The sequence below is a fragment of the Cucurbita pepo genome, chromosome 14 (genome assembly GCF_057944985.1).
Source record: "Cucurbita pepo subsp. pepo isolate OVF chromosome 14, ASM5794498v1, whole genome shotgun sequence".
Taxonomy (NCBI): Eukaryota; Viridiplantae; Streptophyta; class Magnoliopsida; order Cucurbitales; family Cucurbitaceae; genus Cucurbita; species Cucurbita pepo.
In genome coordinates this window covers 5,685,942-5,702,881 of record NC_141811.1, presented here as the reverse complement: position 1 = coordinate 5,702,881, position 16,940 = coordinate 5,685,942, and the positions used below count along the sequence as shown (strand labels likewise).

Sequence of the window (16,940 nt, the reverse complement as noted above, 5' to 3'; positions counted from 1 at the left end):
GTTTGTGAATAGTGCTCAAGTGCATGTACTAAGTCATAATTTTAATTTTGTATTAATCCGTTTGTAAATTTCAAAAACTTTATCAATGTCAATAATTTATTAAATGCTTAATGTTCATAAATAAAAAAGCTGAAAACTTGAAGCTTTTAAAAATTTTGAAATATTTTAAAAATATAAAATTAGAAGTTCAAAGATCTATTAATTTATTTGACACAAACACAGTTTATCTAAAAATTTTATGAATAAATCAGTGTAGAACAATTTTTATGAATTTTGAAAAAGACGTTCCAGAAATTAGAGATCTGAATATCTATCCCGAACAAAAAAAAAAATGAAAAATGATACGGTAAAAAAAGGCGGAGTCAACAAAGTGGCATTTTCCTAATAAACATTGAACATTAACAACTAATCCACAGATATCCACTGGTTGAGTTATGGTAGAGGAAGATGGAAGAAAATGTGGTGATATGATACCCAACATTCTTCATCTCCCTCATAAATGAGGCACAATATCAATCTCCCACCACTGTCTCTGATATTGAAACAAGAAATGGATGAGCATTTCCATGGACCCTCTTTAGTGGATGCCTTCCATCACAGCCACATATACTTGCTTCTGTTGCATTTATTTCCCCCTTACACTGACCCCCTTTCAAACCAGATCAAATCCATAAGAGAGACCAAGGAACGTGAAGTCTCGAATGCCAAATACCAAGGGCGACTTGGAAGGAGCTGACTAGGTTCACGACCAGAAGATCGTGATTCCGAATAAACTCATGAGTGAGAGACAGAGGAACATGAAGTCTCTTACTGGAATGCCAAATACCAGGAGCAATTCGGGAGGAGTTGAGCAAGTTCACGACCAGAGGATCGTGATTCCGAACAAACTCATCAGTGAGAGACAGAGGAACATGAAGTCTCTTACTGGAATGCCAAATCCTGAGAGCGATTTGGAAGGAGCCGAACAAGTTCACGACCAGAGGATCGTGATTCCGAACAAACTCATCGGTGAGAGACAAAGGGACACAAAGTCTCTCACTGAAATGCCAAATACCAAGAACGATTCGGAAGGAGTCGAGCAAGTTCACGACAAGAGGATCGTGATTCCGAACAAACTCATCACCGAAGCTGATTGCATCAACAACAAAGATGAAGCATGGTAGAGAACCTTGAGTTCATCTTAGAATCTAGAGTTATGAAATGGATTAAGGCTTCTCTATGAATACTTAGCATTTAGTGTTTTGAATACAATCTCTGGTCTTCCCTTTGCAGGTTTATCACCACTAAGATCCCAACAGATTTGAGAATTCAAGTTCAAGAGATCACCTTCAATGTTCACAAGGTAACCAACTAACTATATGCAAATATACAACTCTGCTTCATATGATATTAAACATGAATGCAGTAAAAGAGTTCTTGGAGCCATTCTTCCTAAAGAATCAAGAATGAACAAAAAGACTAACTGAGATCTCGATCGTTTCTATTTCTCAATTTCTATCCAACTAAAATTTCGGTGTGTAAGATCATTCTAGTTGCTCAATGATAAACCAAAATGTAAGAGATAAGCTTCTCACCTCGACCTTTCTTGAAACAGTATACATTTATCTCAAAATGTGGCTACATAGTCCGAATGGAACTTCAATCTTCGATCTCAACCCAGGGATATGACCTAAAGCTCGAAAACTTCCCCGGTGGATCGGAAACATTCGAAATGGTTCTCAAATACTGCTATGGTTTCCCAGTCAACCTGAACTCGGGCAATGTAGCCCCATTAAGATGTGCATCAGAGTTTTTGGAGATGACAGAGGAATATGAAGATGGAAACCTTATATCCAAGACAGAGTCCTTCCTCACATTTGCAGTCCTTTTATCATGGAAAGAGTCACTGGCTGTTCTCAAAACTTGTCAGAGACTTTCTCCATGGGCTGAAAATCTTCAAATTGTGAGGCGATGCTGTGACTCGATAGCTCGGAAACTCTCTAGAGAGAACATAGTAGGAGATACAGTCAGTGAAGATGCGTGGTGGCTAAATGATTTAACCACACTTCGCATAGACTACTACACAAGAATTATAACTGCAATAAGAGCCAAAGGTATAAAGCCAGAGATTGTAGGGCAAAGCATAGAGCAGTATGCAAGGAAGTGGTTGCCAGGCATTGAAATGGAAACAGGACTTGGAGAATATACACAGGACAAAAGTGACATGCAAGCAAGGACTTTGAGTTGTAGGAAAGATGAACTGGGAATTGGATACAACAAAGAACATAAATCCATTATTGAAAGCCTACTAAGCATACTTCCTCCTCAAAGAGAAGCAGTTTCTTGCAAGTTCTTGTTGCAAATGCTAAAGATGGCAAGGGTGCATTCTGCATCAGCAGCTTTGGTATCAGAACTAGAGAAAAGAATCGGAATGGTGTTGGAGGATGCCATGTGATTGATATTTTAATACCTAGTTGTACAAGTTATGACCAAGGAAACTTGCCAAAGTAAGTATTGTTCTTAGAAGCTCAATACGTACCGATTAGAAGTCTCCAACGCTTATCGAATTCACTAACAGTCATATTCTTTGATTTTCATCAATGACTTGCTCCTCAGTTCACAAGAACGCACTATGCATGACATAGAAGTAGTGCAAAGGCTCCTAGAATATTACTCACTGTTTGAACAACAACAGCAGCAACATAGAATTGGGAACTCTAATGTGTGTAAGCTCATAGACAATTACCTAGCTGAACTTGCAAGTGATCCAAATCTCTCCATCGCTAAGTTTCAAACTTTAGCCAACTCACTGTCAGAAAATGCAAGGCATTGTCATGATGGATTATACAGAGCCATTGACACCTACATCAAGGTTGCATATTGATTGTCTTGTTTTTAATAATGTTCTCATTTGCTGCAAATTATACATGCTTGGAACGAAAGGAAAAAAAATCGCTTTAGAGACTTACAGACTGTTCTCCTCTACAGACTCATCCTTTACTATTTGAGCACGATCGGAGAAAGCTATGCAAAATCATGAACTGTGAGAAACTGTCGCTTGATGCTTGTGTGCATGCTGCACAAAATGATCGACTGCCTCTAAGAACTATAGTTCAGGTGACATTATATAAGCCCTATAACTTAGAGTAATCTAGTTTAAAATCCCAGCAACATATCTACACTGTAGAATGTAATTAAAACAAGCAAAGATAGAAGAATCAGAGCAGATAGAAGCATCAGAACATAAAGGCTGCCCATAGGCTCTCAAAGGGTGTAGACAAAAAGGAATATGGCTTACTAAAACCAATTGCCCTTATTTCCCGACAAAGAGATAAGGTTTGTCACAAATACAATATACTGCATAACATATCTTCAAACAAGGTTAAATTAAGATCATCAACAAAAAGCAAATTGTAGAAGCATCTTCCCTAAGTCCCATTTCTTACTCATATATTAATAACAATAATCCTTCCATGCATTCTCCCTTTCATAGCCCTAGTAGAAAATACCCATTTATGTTCCATTGTAGTAATACTAATACAATTGGCATAAGGAAGAATGTATTCACTGCTTATATAGTTGGCAGTCAGAACAGGGAAGTAATTAGACATATAAGAAGACTAATATTAGATTTCTACATCTTTTCTACTTTGAATAAGTAGTGGGTCAATAGTTTAGAGTTCAAAGTGGTGATCACAATGGTTCTGAGTGAATATGCAGGTTCTTTTCTCAGAGCAAGTGAAGATGAGGTCAGCAATGCAAGAAAAGGAGAAAGCACCTAATAGTGATAACTCAGATCAAGATGAAAACCACTTATCAACAGACAGAGAGATTAAAAACCTCAAGGCAGAACTCGAGAGCGTGAAGGCACAGATGGCAGAGCTGCAAAGTGACTACTCAGAGCTGCAACAAGAGTATGAAAAACTAAACAACAAACAGAAAAATGTAACAGGTTGGGGATTTGGTTGGAAGAAGATAAAGAATTCCTTCCACACAAGAGTTGATGGAGATGAACCTGCCCATCGGAGATCCAGCCAGACTAGTTCTCGAATGAGCTTAAGACGAAGATTTTCACTGACCTGAAGATCAGATTCCTCAAAAAGATAAATGGTTCAAAGAAGTTGCTATTCTACTTCACTTGTGCATGATTGTCCTGTGGCTGTATAGAGATACAACTCCAGGTCTTTTATATTGTTTACCTAGCAGAATGCAGACAATATATCCTTTCTTTTCCATAAGAACATCTTTCACCAAGAACAAGAACAATATAGAATATGGATTTTTTGTATCTTTCTCTTTCCAATAGCTACAAAGACTACAGAAAAAATAGTTCTACGTAATGAGCTTTTTCATACAGCATGTAATGGCATTTGTCAAGTCATTATAACCACAATATTGCTATTGAATAATTGATGATGAACCCACAACACATTCAGGAATTATCTAACTAGAATCCACAGAATACGTGGGAATAATACAAATGCAACTCTAATGTATTTATTGATTCAAGCAACAGAACAGAACTTCCTCCTGCAAAACATCCCATAAGAGGGCCAACAAGTTCATTTCATAATTAGAAAATCAAACATTTATCATTAAGCTCATCAACCTATTACACTATTATCGTTTAGAAGAAGAAGAAAATCCAAAACAGATCACAATTAAGAAGCAACTGGGATACGTTTCTTCACACTACCTACCAGACCTCATGCTACTCCAAGGAAACTTAGTCGATGGTTCAATAGTTTCAGCACTGCCAGTTTGTCGGCGGCCTCTATTAGCAAAACCCTTGTAAGATTTGAATTCCACAGGCTCCTTCTCATGTAGCCAATGCCTCTTGGCCTCGCCCTCCTCAACAATGCTGGACTTAGACTGTTTATTCATATTCCTCTTGTCCTCCTCAATAATCCGGATCGGATACACGTCCGGAGAGATTGATAAGGGATTCCTGAGAGTAACATAAGCCTTCTTGTAATCAGGCTTTGCGATCAAAAGACCTCCGCGCTTCTTTTTCTTCCCGTCCATGTTGAGAGTACGAACTTTATCGACCTCAAAGCCGTAGAGGCTCTCAAGGACGCGTTTGATTTCGATTTTGGAAGCTGAAGGAATGGTTTTGAGAGCAATTTCAGTGATGTTGGTGAAGGAGGTTGGCATAAGAAGCTTGATTGGAAGATTAGCGAAGTGAATAACTCTTCTCCCGAGTCTGCTTCCCATGTTCTTGGCTTTGCTTTCTTCGCTTGGCGCAGTTCCTCCCAAGAGCGTCTATGAACAGCAGGCGGAGAAGGATTGAAACGGAACCCTGCAAGACGCGACGAAAGCGTTGCCAAGAATCGGGCTGGACCGCGGTTGATGCTACACTAAGCCCACCCAGAAGCCCATTAAAGTTTTTTTTTTTTTTTTTTTCTTTTCTTTTTCTCTTTTAATTTCCTTTTAAAAGACAGAGGAAGTTCACGTTGGATGGGATTCGAACCTCCATGATCCCACCTGCCCTCCTATTTCGATTTTCATTTACAGAAATTTCTCCTTTAATTTTGAAAATTTTCTCATTTAATAGGAAATTCACACGTGGAATTTAATTTCTCCATCTTTTTATATAATTTTTAAAAAAATATTAATTTCAAAGAATTTTTGTAATACTTAATTACATTTTCCAATATAATTTCTATTAAAAAATACAAAACATTATAATAAATTCAATAATATTTCCGAACAAAATAAAAATAATAATAATAATAAATGGTTGAACCAATTTCTAAAAATTAAAATTTTAATATTATAAAATAGTATTCCATATATAAATAAATAAATATTTATTTACAAAGTACATAAATATATATATTTATTTCAAATACATTTGGCACGAGAAGGAGGCGCCTTCTTCGACAACACAAAAAAATCATTTGAAAATCACCATCACCATCAATATCTCGATATTCAGCACATTGATTCGAGATATTTTCTCTACTCCTATTCTGACTTCCCTAGAGCCTCGGGTTTATTTACTAAGTGAATAAATAAATATATACATATACATATATATATATATATATATATATATATATATAACAAAAACAATAATAATATCAAATTGGTTGCAACGAACAATCAATCCCACCAGGTCCAGAATATGTCTGTACTGAAATATTGTTGATCAAAGAGTGTTCATCTTTGAGTTACATTTCTTCCTATCATATTCATTCATAATATTGTTGACAAAATTGTACTAATAATATTGAATTACCTACTACGCTACAACCTACATGTATCAATCCTTCCAATTCCTTTCTGATCTGCCTTTACTTCTTCAATGCAACCGCTATTATCTTCTACTGCTCACAGCTTTGCCTTTGCTCAATTCCGAGAGTTCCTCGATCAACTTCCTCTCGTTGCTGCTCAACTTTTTCGGGATTTCGACCTGCACGCGAACTAACTGATCTCCCCTCATGTTCCTTTTGTTCAGAAGAGGAACTCCTTTCTTTGACATCACGAGTGTTGTATTTGGCTGTGTCCCCGCAGGAATTTTCAAATCAACCATGCCATCTACAGTTGGAACCTTGATGGTAGTGCCCAAGATGGCATCGATGTAGGACACTTTGCAAGTGTACAAGATATTGGTATCGTCACGTTTTAAGACAGGGTCAGGTGTAACGTCGATAATAACAAAAAGATCCCCAGGAGATCCACCTCGTCTTCCTGCATTCCCTTCATTTCGAACTCTTAGACGACTACCACCATCAACGCCTGCTGGAACTTTTAAACTTATCCGCTTTGTCCTCCGTACTCGCCCATCCCCAGAACATGTGTTGCAAGGTGTGGATATTTCACCAGATCCGCCACATGAAGAGCAAGTCATGACCTGCTGGAAGACACCTAAAGGAGTCCTGGCTGATGAGACGACCTGCCCTTGACCGCCACATGTGCTACATCTCGTTGGTTGGGTTCCAGGTTTAGCACCAGATCCTTCACAAGTCCCACAGCTCTCCAGTCTGCTAATCTCAATCTCCTTTTCGACACCAAAAACAGCCTCCTTGAAGTCCAACACGAGATTGTAATACTCATCTTGTCCATCAACTGCTCTACTCCTTGAACCTCTGCCTCCCATGCCCATACCTCCCATACCGCCCATGCCACCCATGCCCTCAAATAGAGACTCAAAGAGATCAAAAGGATTACTGAAATCCTGAAGAAGTGCAGACGAACAGAAGTCAGGCAAAGAAACTTCATAAATATATTTTTCGTATTTCCATCAGAGAATTACTTACCCCCATGCCCATACCAGCACCTTTAAGGCCAGCCTCTCCATATTTATCGTAGAGTGAGCGTTTCTCATCGTCAGACAAGACCTGAAACAGGTGAATTCCAGGGATATTAGTTGCCATGGGTCATACTCCAAACTGTCAAATCTAAACACAAACATGAGCTACAAGACTCTTCTTACTTCATAAGCATTACTAATTTCCTTGAACTTTTGTTCAGCCCCAGGATCTCTGATTGAACATAAAACGACGAGTTAAAAAATACATATTATTCAACTGAACTACCGCTGAATAGGAAAATAAAGAATGACTAAAACTAAGATCGGAAAAACAAGGTTAAAGTGGGACCCTGTCATGTCTATTATAATCTGTACCACTGCCTAGTTTTTTCATCCCTAAAAGGAAGTTAGATAACTTACTTGTTCACATCTGGATGGTAACTCCTAGCCAGTTTCCGGTAAGCTGAAGAGTGCAAAATATCATATCATGAGGGATAAGGTAATATATAATGGATGAGACATATCTAGGAGTCAGTATTAAGTTAGATGAAAAAAGTAACAAATTAAATATACATCAGAAGAAGTCCCTTCCTCAGATCCATGTCTTGAATTGGCATACTTGTTCCACCTCCAAGAACATAATCACCCAACATTTGATTCTACCGGGCTTAAGCACCACTATATCTCTTTCACAGTTTGAATATATTAACTAATCTTTCTAATAGGTGACACTCATTCTCCGTATAAAAAAAAGTAGGTTCTTTCTTTGGACGTTATCCTTTCATGGACTTTTCGTTTCTCATTGTCACAAATACAAATGCACACAAGGCTTTATTTAATATGAGACAACATGTATGATGTATATTTGGTTAAGCAAAAGCAGAATCAGATAGCCATTCTCCCCAAATATACGACGTCAGATTTATGATGGGGTGTTTATCAGAATCATATTAGTAATTAGCTGGAGTGTGAGGAAAGTTCGTTAGCATGAGTCCCTAACCATATCTCTACCAATGTGCTCCTCAAATTCTTATTCCTATCATAACACTGAAGGAAACATAGAGTAAACGATACTTCATTATGCATTAAAGATAAGAGACATCAACATGCAGTGAAATACAGCCCAATAATAATGAAAGCATAGAAAATGGGGCGTTTAAAAAAAATAAATAAAGAAAGAAATTCAACGGAACATGAACAAAGCCCATGGCATGTTGACAGGATAATGCCACCCGATCCAATAAGGACTTGACAGAATCAACTATTATAAAACTGGTCAAAGAAATGTCAAGTCGTCATAGATAAGCAGTGAAAGGTCTTGAAAGGTCTTCAAACTCTATTTATCTGAATATTTATTATTTGATGAGTTAATTTGCCTTGCCCAAGTCCTAAATGCAGGAGAGATCACGAACAGTACTTGTAATGACTAAAAGAAAACTCAAATCCTAAAGAAAAAATACAGTTTATCGCAACCAATTGTGAGTTAATAACTTGTTGCTACAAGTGTAGATTCAACGTATTGCTTGCTGCCTTAAATTTGCATAAAACAAGAAAGAGAGAGAAGCCTCCCTTCCCCCCCCCCCCCCCCCCCCCCCCCCCCCCGACTGTGGGGAGGGGGGTAGATGTTCAAGACATGCAAAAATAGCAACACAAAAACCAAAAAGTTCAATAGATTCTAAGGAAAAGTTAGATACCACTTTTAATATCAGATTTACTGGCATTTTTGGACACTCCAAGGATAGAGTAAAAATCCTGCAAATTAAATAATGAGCGTTATAATTTTTAAACAATAGCAGAAGAAAATCTCTCGACCTACTCTTTTTTTTTTTTTTTTTTTTTTTGGGGGGGGGGGGCAAAACAAAAATTGTACGCACGCTATCTGCTCTAACAACAAGCAACCCGCCTCTTCGTCGATGCAAAGTTTGTGAGGATCTTGTGTCAAATAGAACACTGAAGGAACCCCGAGAGAAGAAACTTGAGCTCAGTGCACCTATGTTGCTAATCCTGCTTGTGACACTATAATGTCAAAAAGTAAATAAAATAAGTATCCTTGTGCATTTATCGCTTAAATTATATGTGGTTGTCTATAAACCAATTACATTGGATATTTCAACACGTAATGAAAAATGACTCATAAGAGATGATAAGGGTGTAGTCATGAGTCTAATTCTTACGTACATCCTGCCACCTCAGTAGAAGCAACCAACGCTCATCCCCAATAAAAGGCGATTAAATCTTGATTTCTGACCAAAATTCTAATTTTTTTCTTTCATATACTTTAATAGCTCAAAATTAATAACCGCAAGATCTTTACAAGTCCATGCACACTAAGGATGGCTTGGATAATTGTTTTATAAATAAACCATTAGCGTTTTCAAAATATAATTTGAAAATTCTAGTTGAAGACTTGTAGAAGTTTATGGTATTGTATACATTACAATCAATATCCACATACCCATAAGTTTTGAAGAGATAACAACTTTAAAAAATAATTTGAAGTTATACGCAAGAACAGACTAAAAGGAATCCAATACACCGTTCAAACACGTTTTCAAAGAACTTTTGTTCCATAAAATAGATCCTAAATCTGAAAATAGGAATTCAAGACACTGCTGAAATAGCACAGTCTAAAAGTTGAGAGATCAGAAACCAACTAGTCCAGTTAAGTAATTCCATTACATCAGATACAATTTTTTTAGGACCTAACCAGAAGAGATATCTCATTTCAAATTTCCTAGTGATCTGCAAGCAACAAGAACTACGAACACTGGGTGACCTCTATAGTGGCTTATGGCTACAACTGGAAGTTGAAAAGGGAGAGATGGAGAGAGCAATAAAAACTTACCCACATTGGATTGGAGATATCTTATTTGTTGAAGGTCTTAGCATGCACTGAGGACGGATTCCCAATTGAGCAATTGATGTTCCACAAGGTATAATGGCCATTGAAACCATGTTGAGCGAAGTAGGAGCCAATGAAAAAGCTACTTACTCTTGATTGGATTCTGCAATTTAACAATGTAAACATGAAACCCTCCACTAGACACGAGATACTTCACATTACCCAAGCATTAAACCAATGCAAAAGACAATTTGCTTTTCCAATGGACAAATTAACTAACGTCTTGATACTTACAACAGGTTCCAACAGGATTATAAGATTTAAGGAAAATATTAAATGGTGAACAACCCTTGTAGCAACTAATTATCAATACGATTCTAGGTATATAACACCAAATTTTCATCGCAATCAAAGCACTAAAGAACAGGAAAAGTGAACTCAATTAACAATCTCAGTCTCAGATAACACAGTGAATAAATACAAGTAGTTTATGGGGAAACTCCGAAACTGGACCCAATCATACACAAGTGAAGAGTAGTGACGAAACTTCATCTTTATGAAAAGCCAATACTTCAGACCAAATTTTATCTCATTCCCAGCATCACATTCTCTTCCTTTTATGTACGTTCGTACTCCCGTAGAGTCATTCCTTTCTTTATTCCCTCCAGGAAAAAACAATCTTAAACCGGAAATGCCAATGTAGGCCAATCCTCCCGATTCCAAGGTACGAAAGGAATAACTATCCATACTCACTTCAAACACACAACTGATTTCAAACAAACCAAAACTAATACACAACCTAAAAACACGACGCAAATAAACGCCAAATTACTGTCGCAGTAGGTTTTCCCAGGCAATGAACAACAAATCAACAGAGCCAAAAACAATAAAGATTTCAGAAAAAAGAAAAAAGAAAACAACGCATATAACAGAATTGAAGAAAACGAAAGACAACAAGAAACACAAGAACTGATTGAAACAAAGAACAAGAAGCAAGTTCATGAATCGCTCGAATAAACTGTTGTTCTTGAAATCTTAAAGAAGAAAAGAAGTTAGGGCATGCAAGCCGAAATTACCAGTTTGGTGCAACACTTCTGCTTCGAATCCGACTCGGAAATGCTCAGAGAGAGAGAGAGCGAGAGAAGTGATAGGGAGCAGAAGAAGCAGAGAGCGGCCTACACGGTTGCAGGCGAAGAGGAAGATGAGGTTAGCGAGTTCTGGAGTAATAAGAGGAGAATTGTCGACATTTCTTTTTCTTTTTTTATTTTTATTTTATTTTTTTTTTTTTAATTTTCAGGAGTTTTCCATTAATTTGAGTTAATCAGCTGTTTAAGACAGATTTGGACCGTTGGATTGAAGTGCCTGAAATGAAACAACGGCGTGAGATCAGGTTTGAGGAAGCTTGGGTTTGGAATTATTTGTTTTCCCTTTTTTGATATTAAAACTAAGGCTATTTATTAAATAAATATTCTGAAATTTTATTTGTATAACTTTTTCTTCGAAATTTTGTATTAAAATACGATGCAGAAAATTAATTTACATTTAAATGGTTATAAACTATTTCTAGCATTAGCAATTTTGTATGAAAAAAGAAGATTATAACGAATTACAAATTTAATCTTTATGTTTGTCCATTTAATTAATAATTATTTATAAAAATTCAATAGATACATAAGATTTTAATTTTTTTTTTCAAAAAATGGAAATTCAAAATTACATTGAAATATCCCGTCAAACAAGGTCTAGGTCATCAGATTGTCCGTAGCTCAGTCAAACAAAGTTTAGGTCATCAAATTGTCTGTAGCTCTCTAGGTCATCAGATTGTTTGTAGCTCATTCCCTGAACAACAACGATTGTCTGTTTTGTAGTTCTCTAGGTCATCAGATTGTTTGTAGCTCATTCCCTGAACAACAACGATTGTCAGTACCCATTCCATGAACAACAACGATTGTTTGTAGCTCATTCCGTGAACAAAGTGAGCCTTGAAGCTAAACCAAGTTCTTTTATCCATGCAATCGATGAAAGAAACCTCTTTCTCGCTAATGTCCCTAAACCAATGATTTTGTCTCAATCAAACTCATATATATATATATATATATATATATATATATATTCTTCGATTATACTTATTTTAGCTAAAAATTTATAATAAGAAAATTTGATTCAAAATGATGCCCCCACAATCATTTTTTTTTCTTTATTATTATTTAAAAAAAAAAGGAAATTTCCGGAGACATCTAAAAAGGAGAGAAGCCAAAAAGAATAATAAATAGAATAAAAGTGTGAAAGAAGGAGCTCGAAACAATCCAACTGAGGTTATTAACATCAATTTCGAAAGCCATCTAAAAATACAATCATAATCGAACAATAAACGTATAAGAAATGGAAACATATATATATATATATATATAGATGAGAGATTTGCCGGTTGCCACCTTTATGTTCATAAATCAAGATTGTGTTACCAACTGACAAAATCATCATGAACGTTCAACTGTTCTATACATGAATCCACATTCACTACCTTACCTAAAGAATCAAATCAAAAAGGCTCTTCGAGATGAGTGTGTGTTCTTCCCCATAATCGAACAAATGATGGTGAAGTCTGTCAATTAGAATTTATGTCAACCCCTTTTTGCTTAAGGTACTCTTTGGCCTCGTCAATGTCCTACAAAAGGGACCCAATGTGAGATCGGTCTGTACATCTTTCAGTCTTAGTAATGATACATATGGAAATTCAAAGAACATTCCCCATAGAGCTAGAGAACCATATAAGAAAACAGGTCACGGAGATTTAAACCTCTGAGAGAGCGAGAGGACCATATAAGAAAATGGGTCACGGAGATCTAAACATCCGGTAGAGCAAGAGGACCATATAAGAAAATTGGTCACGGAGATTTAAACATCCGGTAGAGCAAGAGGGTCATATAAGAAAATGGGTCACGGAGATCTAAACATCCGGTAGAGCAAGAGGACCATATAAGAAAATTGGTCACGTAGATTTAAACCTCCGAGAGAGAGAGAGAGGACCATATAAGAAAATGGGTCACGGAGATTTAAACGACCATATAAGAAAATTGGTTACAGAGATTTAAACCTCCGAGAGAGCAAGAGGACCATATGAGAAAATTGGTCACGGAGATTCAAACCTCCGAGAGAGCGAGAGGACCATATAAGCAAATGGGTCACAAAAATTTAAACCTCCGACCTCAAGGGAAGAAGTAAATGTCAATTATTGCTAAGCTAGCGAGATCGACAATTTGTTGTATGGTATGGAAGTGCCACGTGAGAGCATTTCAATCTTAGTAATGCCTTGGATATGGAAACTCAAACATTCCAGAGAAAGAGAGAAAGAGGGCCATTTGTTGTATGATATGAAAGTGCAATTGAGAATAAGAGGGAAGCAATACCTGCTGTAACAACAGGCCTTCTCTAGGACATGTTGGGAATGTCATTAGACCGATTCCAACCATCAATAGACCATAGCATCCCAGGGAGACAATAAAATAGATGGGTAGCTGGAGTGATGAGGCATGCGATGTAAGCCCAACTGAGTGTCTAAAATGATGAAAATAAATATGAAGGATTTAAGAAAAAGATGACTGAATGTTAACTCACCAGCCAAGCATGACCATGTGGTATTACAGATGCCTGCAAGAGACCAATCCACAGAGCTGATACGGCCACCAACAATGTCAAAATTTTCACTATATGCTTCATAGACTGAAATAAGTAATGATCTGCCAAAATAGGTCGCTATTATTTACTAACTAGATCAGACACTGAGCAGCTAACTCTCAATCAGGAACTCTATATGGCTAAATACGCATTATCCACAGACAAAAGTTGTGAATTTGTGATTCAAATACATTAGTGATTCTTTTCAAAGCCCGCTCAGGGAAAGTTGCAGACTATGCACATTACCCTACCTTTATAGCAATCTTTTATGCTATTCACAATAGAGGTTCCATCGGGTTGCGGATACTTCGGCTGTAGCTCGATTGGTAAACAGGCGGTTTTTCAGGGCTTCATAGATGGAATTTTTTTTTAGGTATTAGACTCTTAAAGAAGTACGACACTTGGGAATTGATCACGGAAGAAAGAGACGTAGAAATGGAAAATTCCGAAATGAAGGGCTTTTCTTTAACAACTTATATCATCGACGATAAAGCATTAGAACTTAGAAGGCTAAATCATATAAAACACAAACCAAATATGGGACTAAAATAGCCCCTGAAATAGTATATGTAGAACAATATTAAGATAAAATGAGTTTTCTGAAGCTTGTAGGATATTCTTTGAAAAACATGTGGACTTAATTTATGCTGATAATATAATATAAAGCAACATGAACCCTGTTTTTCAAGATAAAAAACATATGGGGTTGGACGATTCGACTCACATACCTCTTTGTGAACGTATTGACCAAACCAGTTGAGTTATGCTTATGCTTAGGGCAGCGAACCAACATAAACTTTAGATACTTCATCAAAGCAAAACAAAATTAAAATTAAAAAGCTACTAATTGATAAAATGCCAAATCATTCATTATGTTTGATAGGTTACAACAAGAAATGAAACAATCTATAGCATTCCATCGCATTAATTAAGTGTCTTGAACTCAATGACCCACCTAAATGCATAACCAACTAGTTGAGTACACAATGACAATCAGTACATTTTTGGTGCATCAATCAAAAGTATCAAAAAAATAGAAAACTTCTTTGCTGAACTATTAATTCTTTATAACATCTGGAACTCGAGAACAATTAAATTTCAAAACAATTTCCATTGCCATCAGAGGGGATTTCATAACAAAGATTATTTCACTGCTCAGAGTAACACATTACATGAACTCAAAGCCCTTGCGCAATGTCCCAACATCACATGGCAGTTCGCTCGAACTATTAACCAAAAGATGTAAACGCATTGAGAATTTTAAATGAAAATAACACGCCACATGCCTGAAAGCATCAGACCACCAATTACCTATTCTTTATATCATGATTATTTTCTTGCTGATCGACACATATTTCAGTCAAACGAGAAGATCGAGTGAGAAAGGAAGAGACTTATGAAGGAAAATAAATAAACTTACCCAGCCGTTGCACACGATAGGACAGAACGGATCTAGTGGAGATTGCCCGCCGGAAACCGGTAAACGACTGGAAAAAAGGATTAGAGAGTAGGCGGAGAATCGAATGAGAGAAATGAAGGGACGCGTAGAAGGGGATAAAAAAAGCCCTAGCAAGAAGGGAAATCGGACTAGGGACCGTCGCTGGCGTTGGACTTCAAAATTTCTTTAAAAACAATATAAATAAATAAATTAGAAAAATAGAAAAGTTTTGATTCCGACCTGCCGGATTCGAACCAGCGACCTAAGGATGGCCATTTGGAATATCCCAACTACAGTCCTCCGCTCTACCAACTGAGCTAAGGTCGGTTCTTGTAATATTTGAACATATCTATTTATGTTATACTATAAGTTTCTAAAATCATTATTTTGGATATTATGTTAGGGTCTTTGAGGTGAATTGTTTATTATTGTGATTTTACCTTTGACAATTACTCATGTGTATATGAAATTTTACTACCAATTTTAACCCAGTAGGAAGTTAGTTACTAAGTATTTTCAATACTCAACGTTTTCAAAAATATTTCTAAATAAGGGTTAGGGCGTGTAGAGGGCGTGACGTGAGGATGTGTGCTGTGACTATTGGAGACCATCAACATATAGTTAATCAAATATATATTAACTAGTATAATTAAAAAAGAAAAAGGAAAATGATTGAGAAAAAAAATTGAACAATTTAATCAAATATATATATTAACTAATATAATTAAAAATTAAAAAGGAAAAGGGAAAATGATTGAAAAATTGAACAATTTAATCAAATATATATGAACTAATATAATTAAAAAAGAAAAAGGAAAAGGAAAAAGGAAAAAGGAAAATGATTGAGAAAATTAAAAAAAAAAAATTGAACAATTTAATCAAATATATATGAACTAATATAATTAAAAAGGAAAAAGGAAAAAGGAAAATGATTGAGAAAATAAAAAAATAAAAAAAATTGAACAATTTAATCAAATATATATTAACTAAATATAATTAAAAAGAAAAAAGAATATGGAATATAGAAATATTTTTTTAAATAGAAAAAAATGATTGAGAAAATAAAATAAAAAAATCCGACCTGCCGGATTCGAACCAGCGACCTAAGGATGTCTTTTGGAATTTTCAACTACAGTCCTCCGCTCTACCAACTGAGCTAAGGTCGGATGTTGATGAATTGTTGTATTTTATATAAATACTAAATATAAATACTAAATTTCTGCTGTTCAAACTTTACATAAAAGAATAAAATTAAAAAGCATAAGTAAAATTATTTTTTATTAAATAATTTAAATATTTCTTGATTTTTTAATAATATTTTCATAAATACTCATCAACATAACATTTCAAAGTTCCCAAACTATATGTATTTTTCACTTTTTTATCAAATTGCTGAGAAAAGAAAAAAAAATCCGACCTGCCGGATTCGAACCAGCGACCTAAGGATGGCTATTAAGATTTCTCAACTACAGTCCTCCGCTCTACCAACTGAGCTAAGGTCGGTTATTGAAAAATTGATTGAAAACAGAAATTCAAGATGGATGAGAAGGAAAAGAACAAATCAGTGGTAGTTTATAGGGTTACTCAAATTTAATTAATTTCTTTGTGTTTGGGAGAGCGAAGTCAAAGTGAAGGAGAGAAGCGCATTAATAGAAGCGAAGCCGAGTTGGGAGAGTCGCGCTCACATTTTATTTTACGCGCTTAAAGGAGTGAGACTGATAGTTGTTTTTAGTTTTAGTTCTTCAAAG

At 36.0% G+C, this 16,940-nt stretch overlaps 4 protein-coding genes and 3 non-coding genes across 11 annotated transcripts; 1 reads left to right on the top strand and 6 right to left on the bottom strand.

Annotated features, from left to right (window-relative positions):
* Window positions 1-198: 198 nt before the first annotated feature.
* LOC111810292 (BTB/POZ domain-containing protein DOT3-like) lies at window positions 199-4,267 on the top strand. Its single transcript, XM_023696983.2, is given in 7 exon segments — window positions 199-1,159; window positions 1,273-1,342; window positions 1,595-2,426; window positions 2,429-2,486; window positions 2,596-2,851; window positions 2,968-3,096; window positions 3,700-4,267. Coding segments are annotated over 7 exon segments (2,091 nt in total). The 5' UTR covers window positions 199-776; the 3' UTR covers window positions 4,063-4,267.
* Window positions 4,268-4,451: 184 nt separating this feature from the next.
* LOC111810580 (Ribosomal protein L23/L15e family protein) lies at window positions 4,452-5,273 on the bottom strand. Its single transcript, XM_023697306.2, has one exon. It carries the CDS (start codon window positions 5,191-5,193, stop codon window positions 4,672-4,674), a length of 522 nt encoding a protein of 173 aa, XP_023553074.2. The 5' UTR covers window positions 5,194-5,273; the 3' UTR covers window positions 4,452-4,671.
* Window positions 5,274-6,096: 823 nt separating this feature from the next.
* LOC111810578 (chaperone protein dnaJ A6, chloroplastic) lies at window positions 6,097-11,312 on the bottom strand. 2 transcript variants are annotated; one of them, XM_023697303.2, is made up of 8 exons: window positions 11,153-11,312; window positions 10,080-10,239; window positions 9,109-9,250; window positions 8,929-8,986; window positions 7,655-7,697; window positions 7,418-7,466; window positions 7,242-7,322; window positions 6,097-7,159 (listed from the first exon to the last, which is right to left on the bottom strand). In XM_023697303.2, the coding sequence occupies exons 2-8, from the start codon at window positions 10,187-10,189 to the stop codon at window positions 6,299-6,301; spliced, it is 1,344 nt and encodes a 447-aa protein (XP_023553071.2). In that variant the 5' UTR covers window positions 10,190-10,239; window positions 11,153-11,312; the 3' UTR covers window positions 6,097-6,298. The 2 variants fall into 2 exon arrangements, with proteins under 2 accessions (XP_023553071.2, XP_023553072.2); XM_023697304.2 differs by having other exon boundaries at window positions 9,109-9,238.
* Window positions 11,313-12,452: 1,140 nt separating this feature from the next.
* Window positions 12,453-15,380, bottom strand: LOC111810582 (dolichol-phosphate mannose synthase subunit 3). Of its 4 annotated transcripts, none has more exons than XM_023697307.2 (5): window positions 15,175-15,380; window positions 14,483-14,559; window positions 13,695-13,816; window positions 13,487-13,594; window positions 12,453-12,744 (listed from the first exon to the last, which is right to left on the bottom strand). In XM_023697307.2, the coding sequence occupies exons 3-5, from the start codon at window positions 13,794-13,796 to the stop codon at window positions 12,685-12,687; spliced, it is 270 nt and encodes an 89-aa protein (XP_023553075.1). In that variant the 5' UTR covers window positions 13,797-13,816; window positions 14,483-14,559; window positions 15,175-15,380; the 3' UTR covers window positions 12,453-12,684. The 4 variants fall into 4 exon arrangements, with proteins under 4 accessions (XP_023553075.1, XP_023553076.1, XP_023553077.1 ...); XM_023697308.2 differs by having other exon boundaries at window positions 13,695-13,799; XM_023697309.2 differs by lacking the exon at window positions 14,483-14,559.
* Window positions 15,381-15,426: 46 nt separating this feature from the next.
* TRNAY-GUA (transfer RNA tyrosine (anticodon GUA)) lies at window positions 15,427-15,519 on the bottom strand. Its single transcript has 2 exons — window positions 15,483-15,519; window positions 15,427-15,462 (listed from the first exon to the last, which is right to left on the bottom strand). It is a non-coding gene; the product is annotated as a tRNA-Tyr (tRNA).
* Window positions 15,520-16,267: 748 nt separating this feature from the next.
* Window positions 16,268-16,358, bottom strand: TRNAY-GUA (transfer RNA tyrosine (anticodon GUA)). The gene is given in 2 exon segments: window positions 16,268-16,303; window positions 16,322-16,358. It is a non-coding gene; the product is annotated as a tRNA-Tyr (tRNA).
* A 245-nt stretch (window positions 16,359-16,603) lies between these two features.
* Window positions 16,604-16,695, bottom strand: TRNAY-GUA (transfer RNA tyrosine (anticodon GUA)). Its single transcript is given in 2 exon segments — window positions 16,604-16,639; window positions 16,659-16,695. It is a non-coding gene; the product is annotated as a tRNA-Tyr (tRNA).
* Window positions 16,696-16,940: the final 245 nt, after the last annotated feature.

Excerpts from the sequence above, each read along its gene's own strand:
- LOC111810580 (XM_023697306.2), bottom strand. The coding sequence starts at position 5,193 with ATGGGAAGCAGACTCGGGAGAAGAGTTATTCACTTCGCTAATCTTCCA.
- LOC111810578 (XM_023697303.2), bottom strand. The coding sequence starts at position 10,189 with ATGGTTTCAATGGCCATTATACCTTGTGGAACATCAATTGCTCAATTG. Across the intron at positions 9,251-10,079 it reads ATATCTCCAATCCAATGTGG|TGTCACAAGCAGGATTAGCA; the intron begins GTAAGTTTTTAT and ends TTGACATTATAG. Across the intron at positions 8,987-9,108 it reads TTGTTGTTAGAGCAGATAGC|GATTTTTACTCTATCCTTGG; the intron begins GTGCGTACAATT and ends TTTAATTTGCAG.
- LOC111810582 (XM_023697307.2), bottom strand. The coding sequence starts at position 13,796 with ATGAAGCATATAGTGAAAATTTTGACATTGTTGGTGGCCGTATCAGCT. Across the intron at positions 13,595-13,694 it reads CACATGGTCATGCTTGGCTG|CTACCCATCTATTTTATTGT; the intron begins GTGAGTTAACAT and ends TCATCACTCCAG. Across the intron at positions 12,745-13,486 it reads AAGGCCTGTTGTTACAGCAG|GACATTGACGAGGCCAAAGA; the intron begins GTATTGCTTCCC and ends TCCCTTTTGTAG.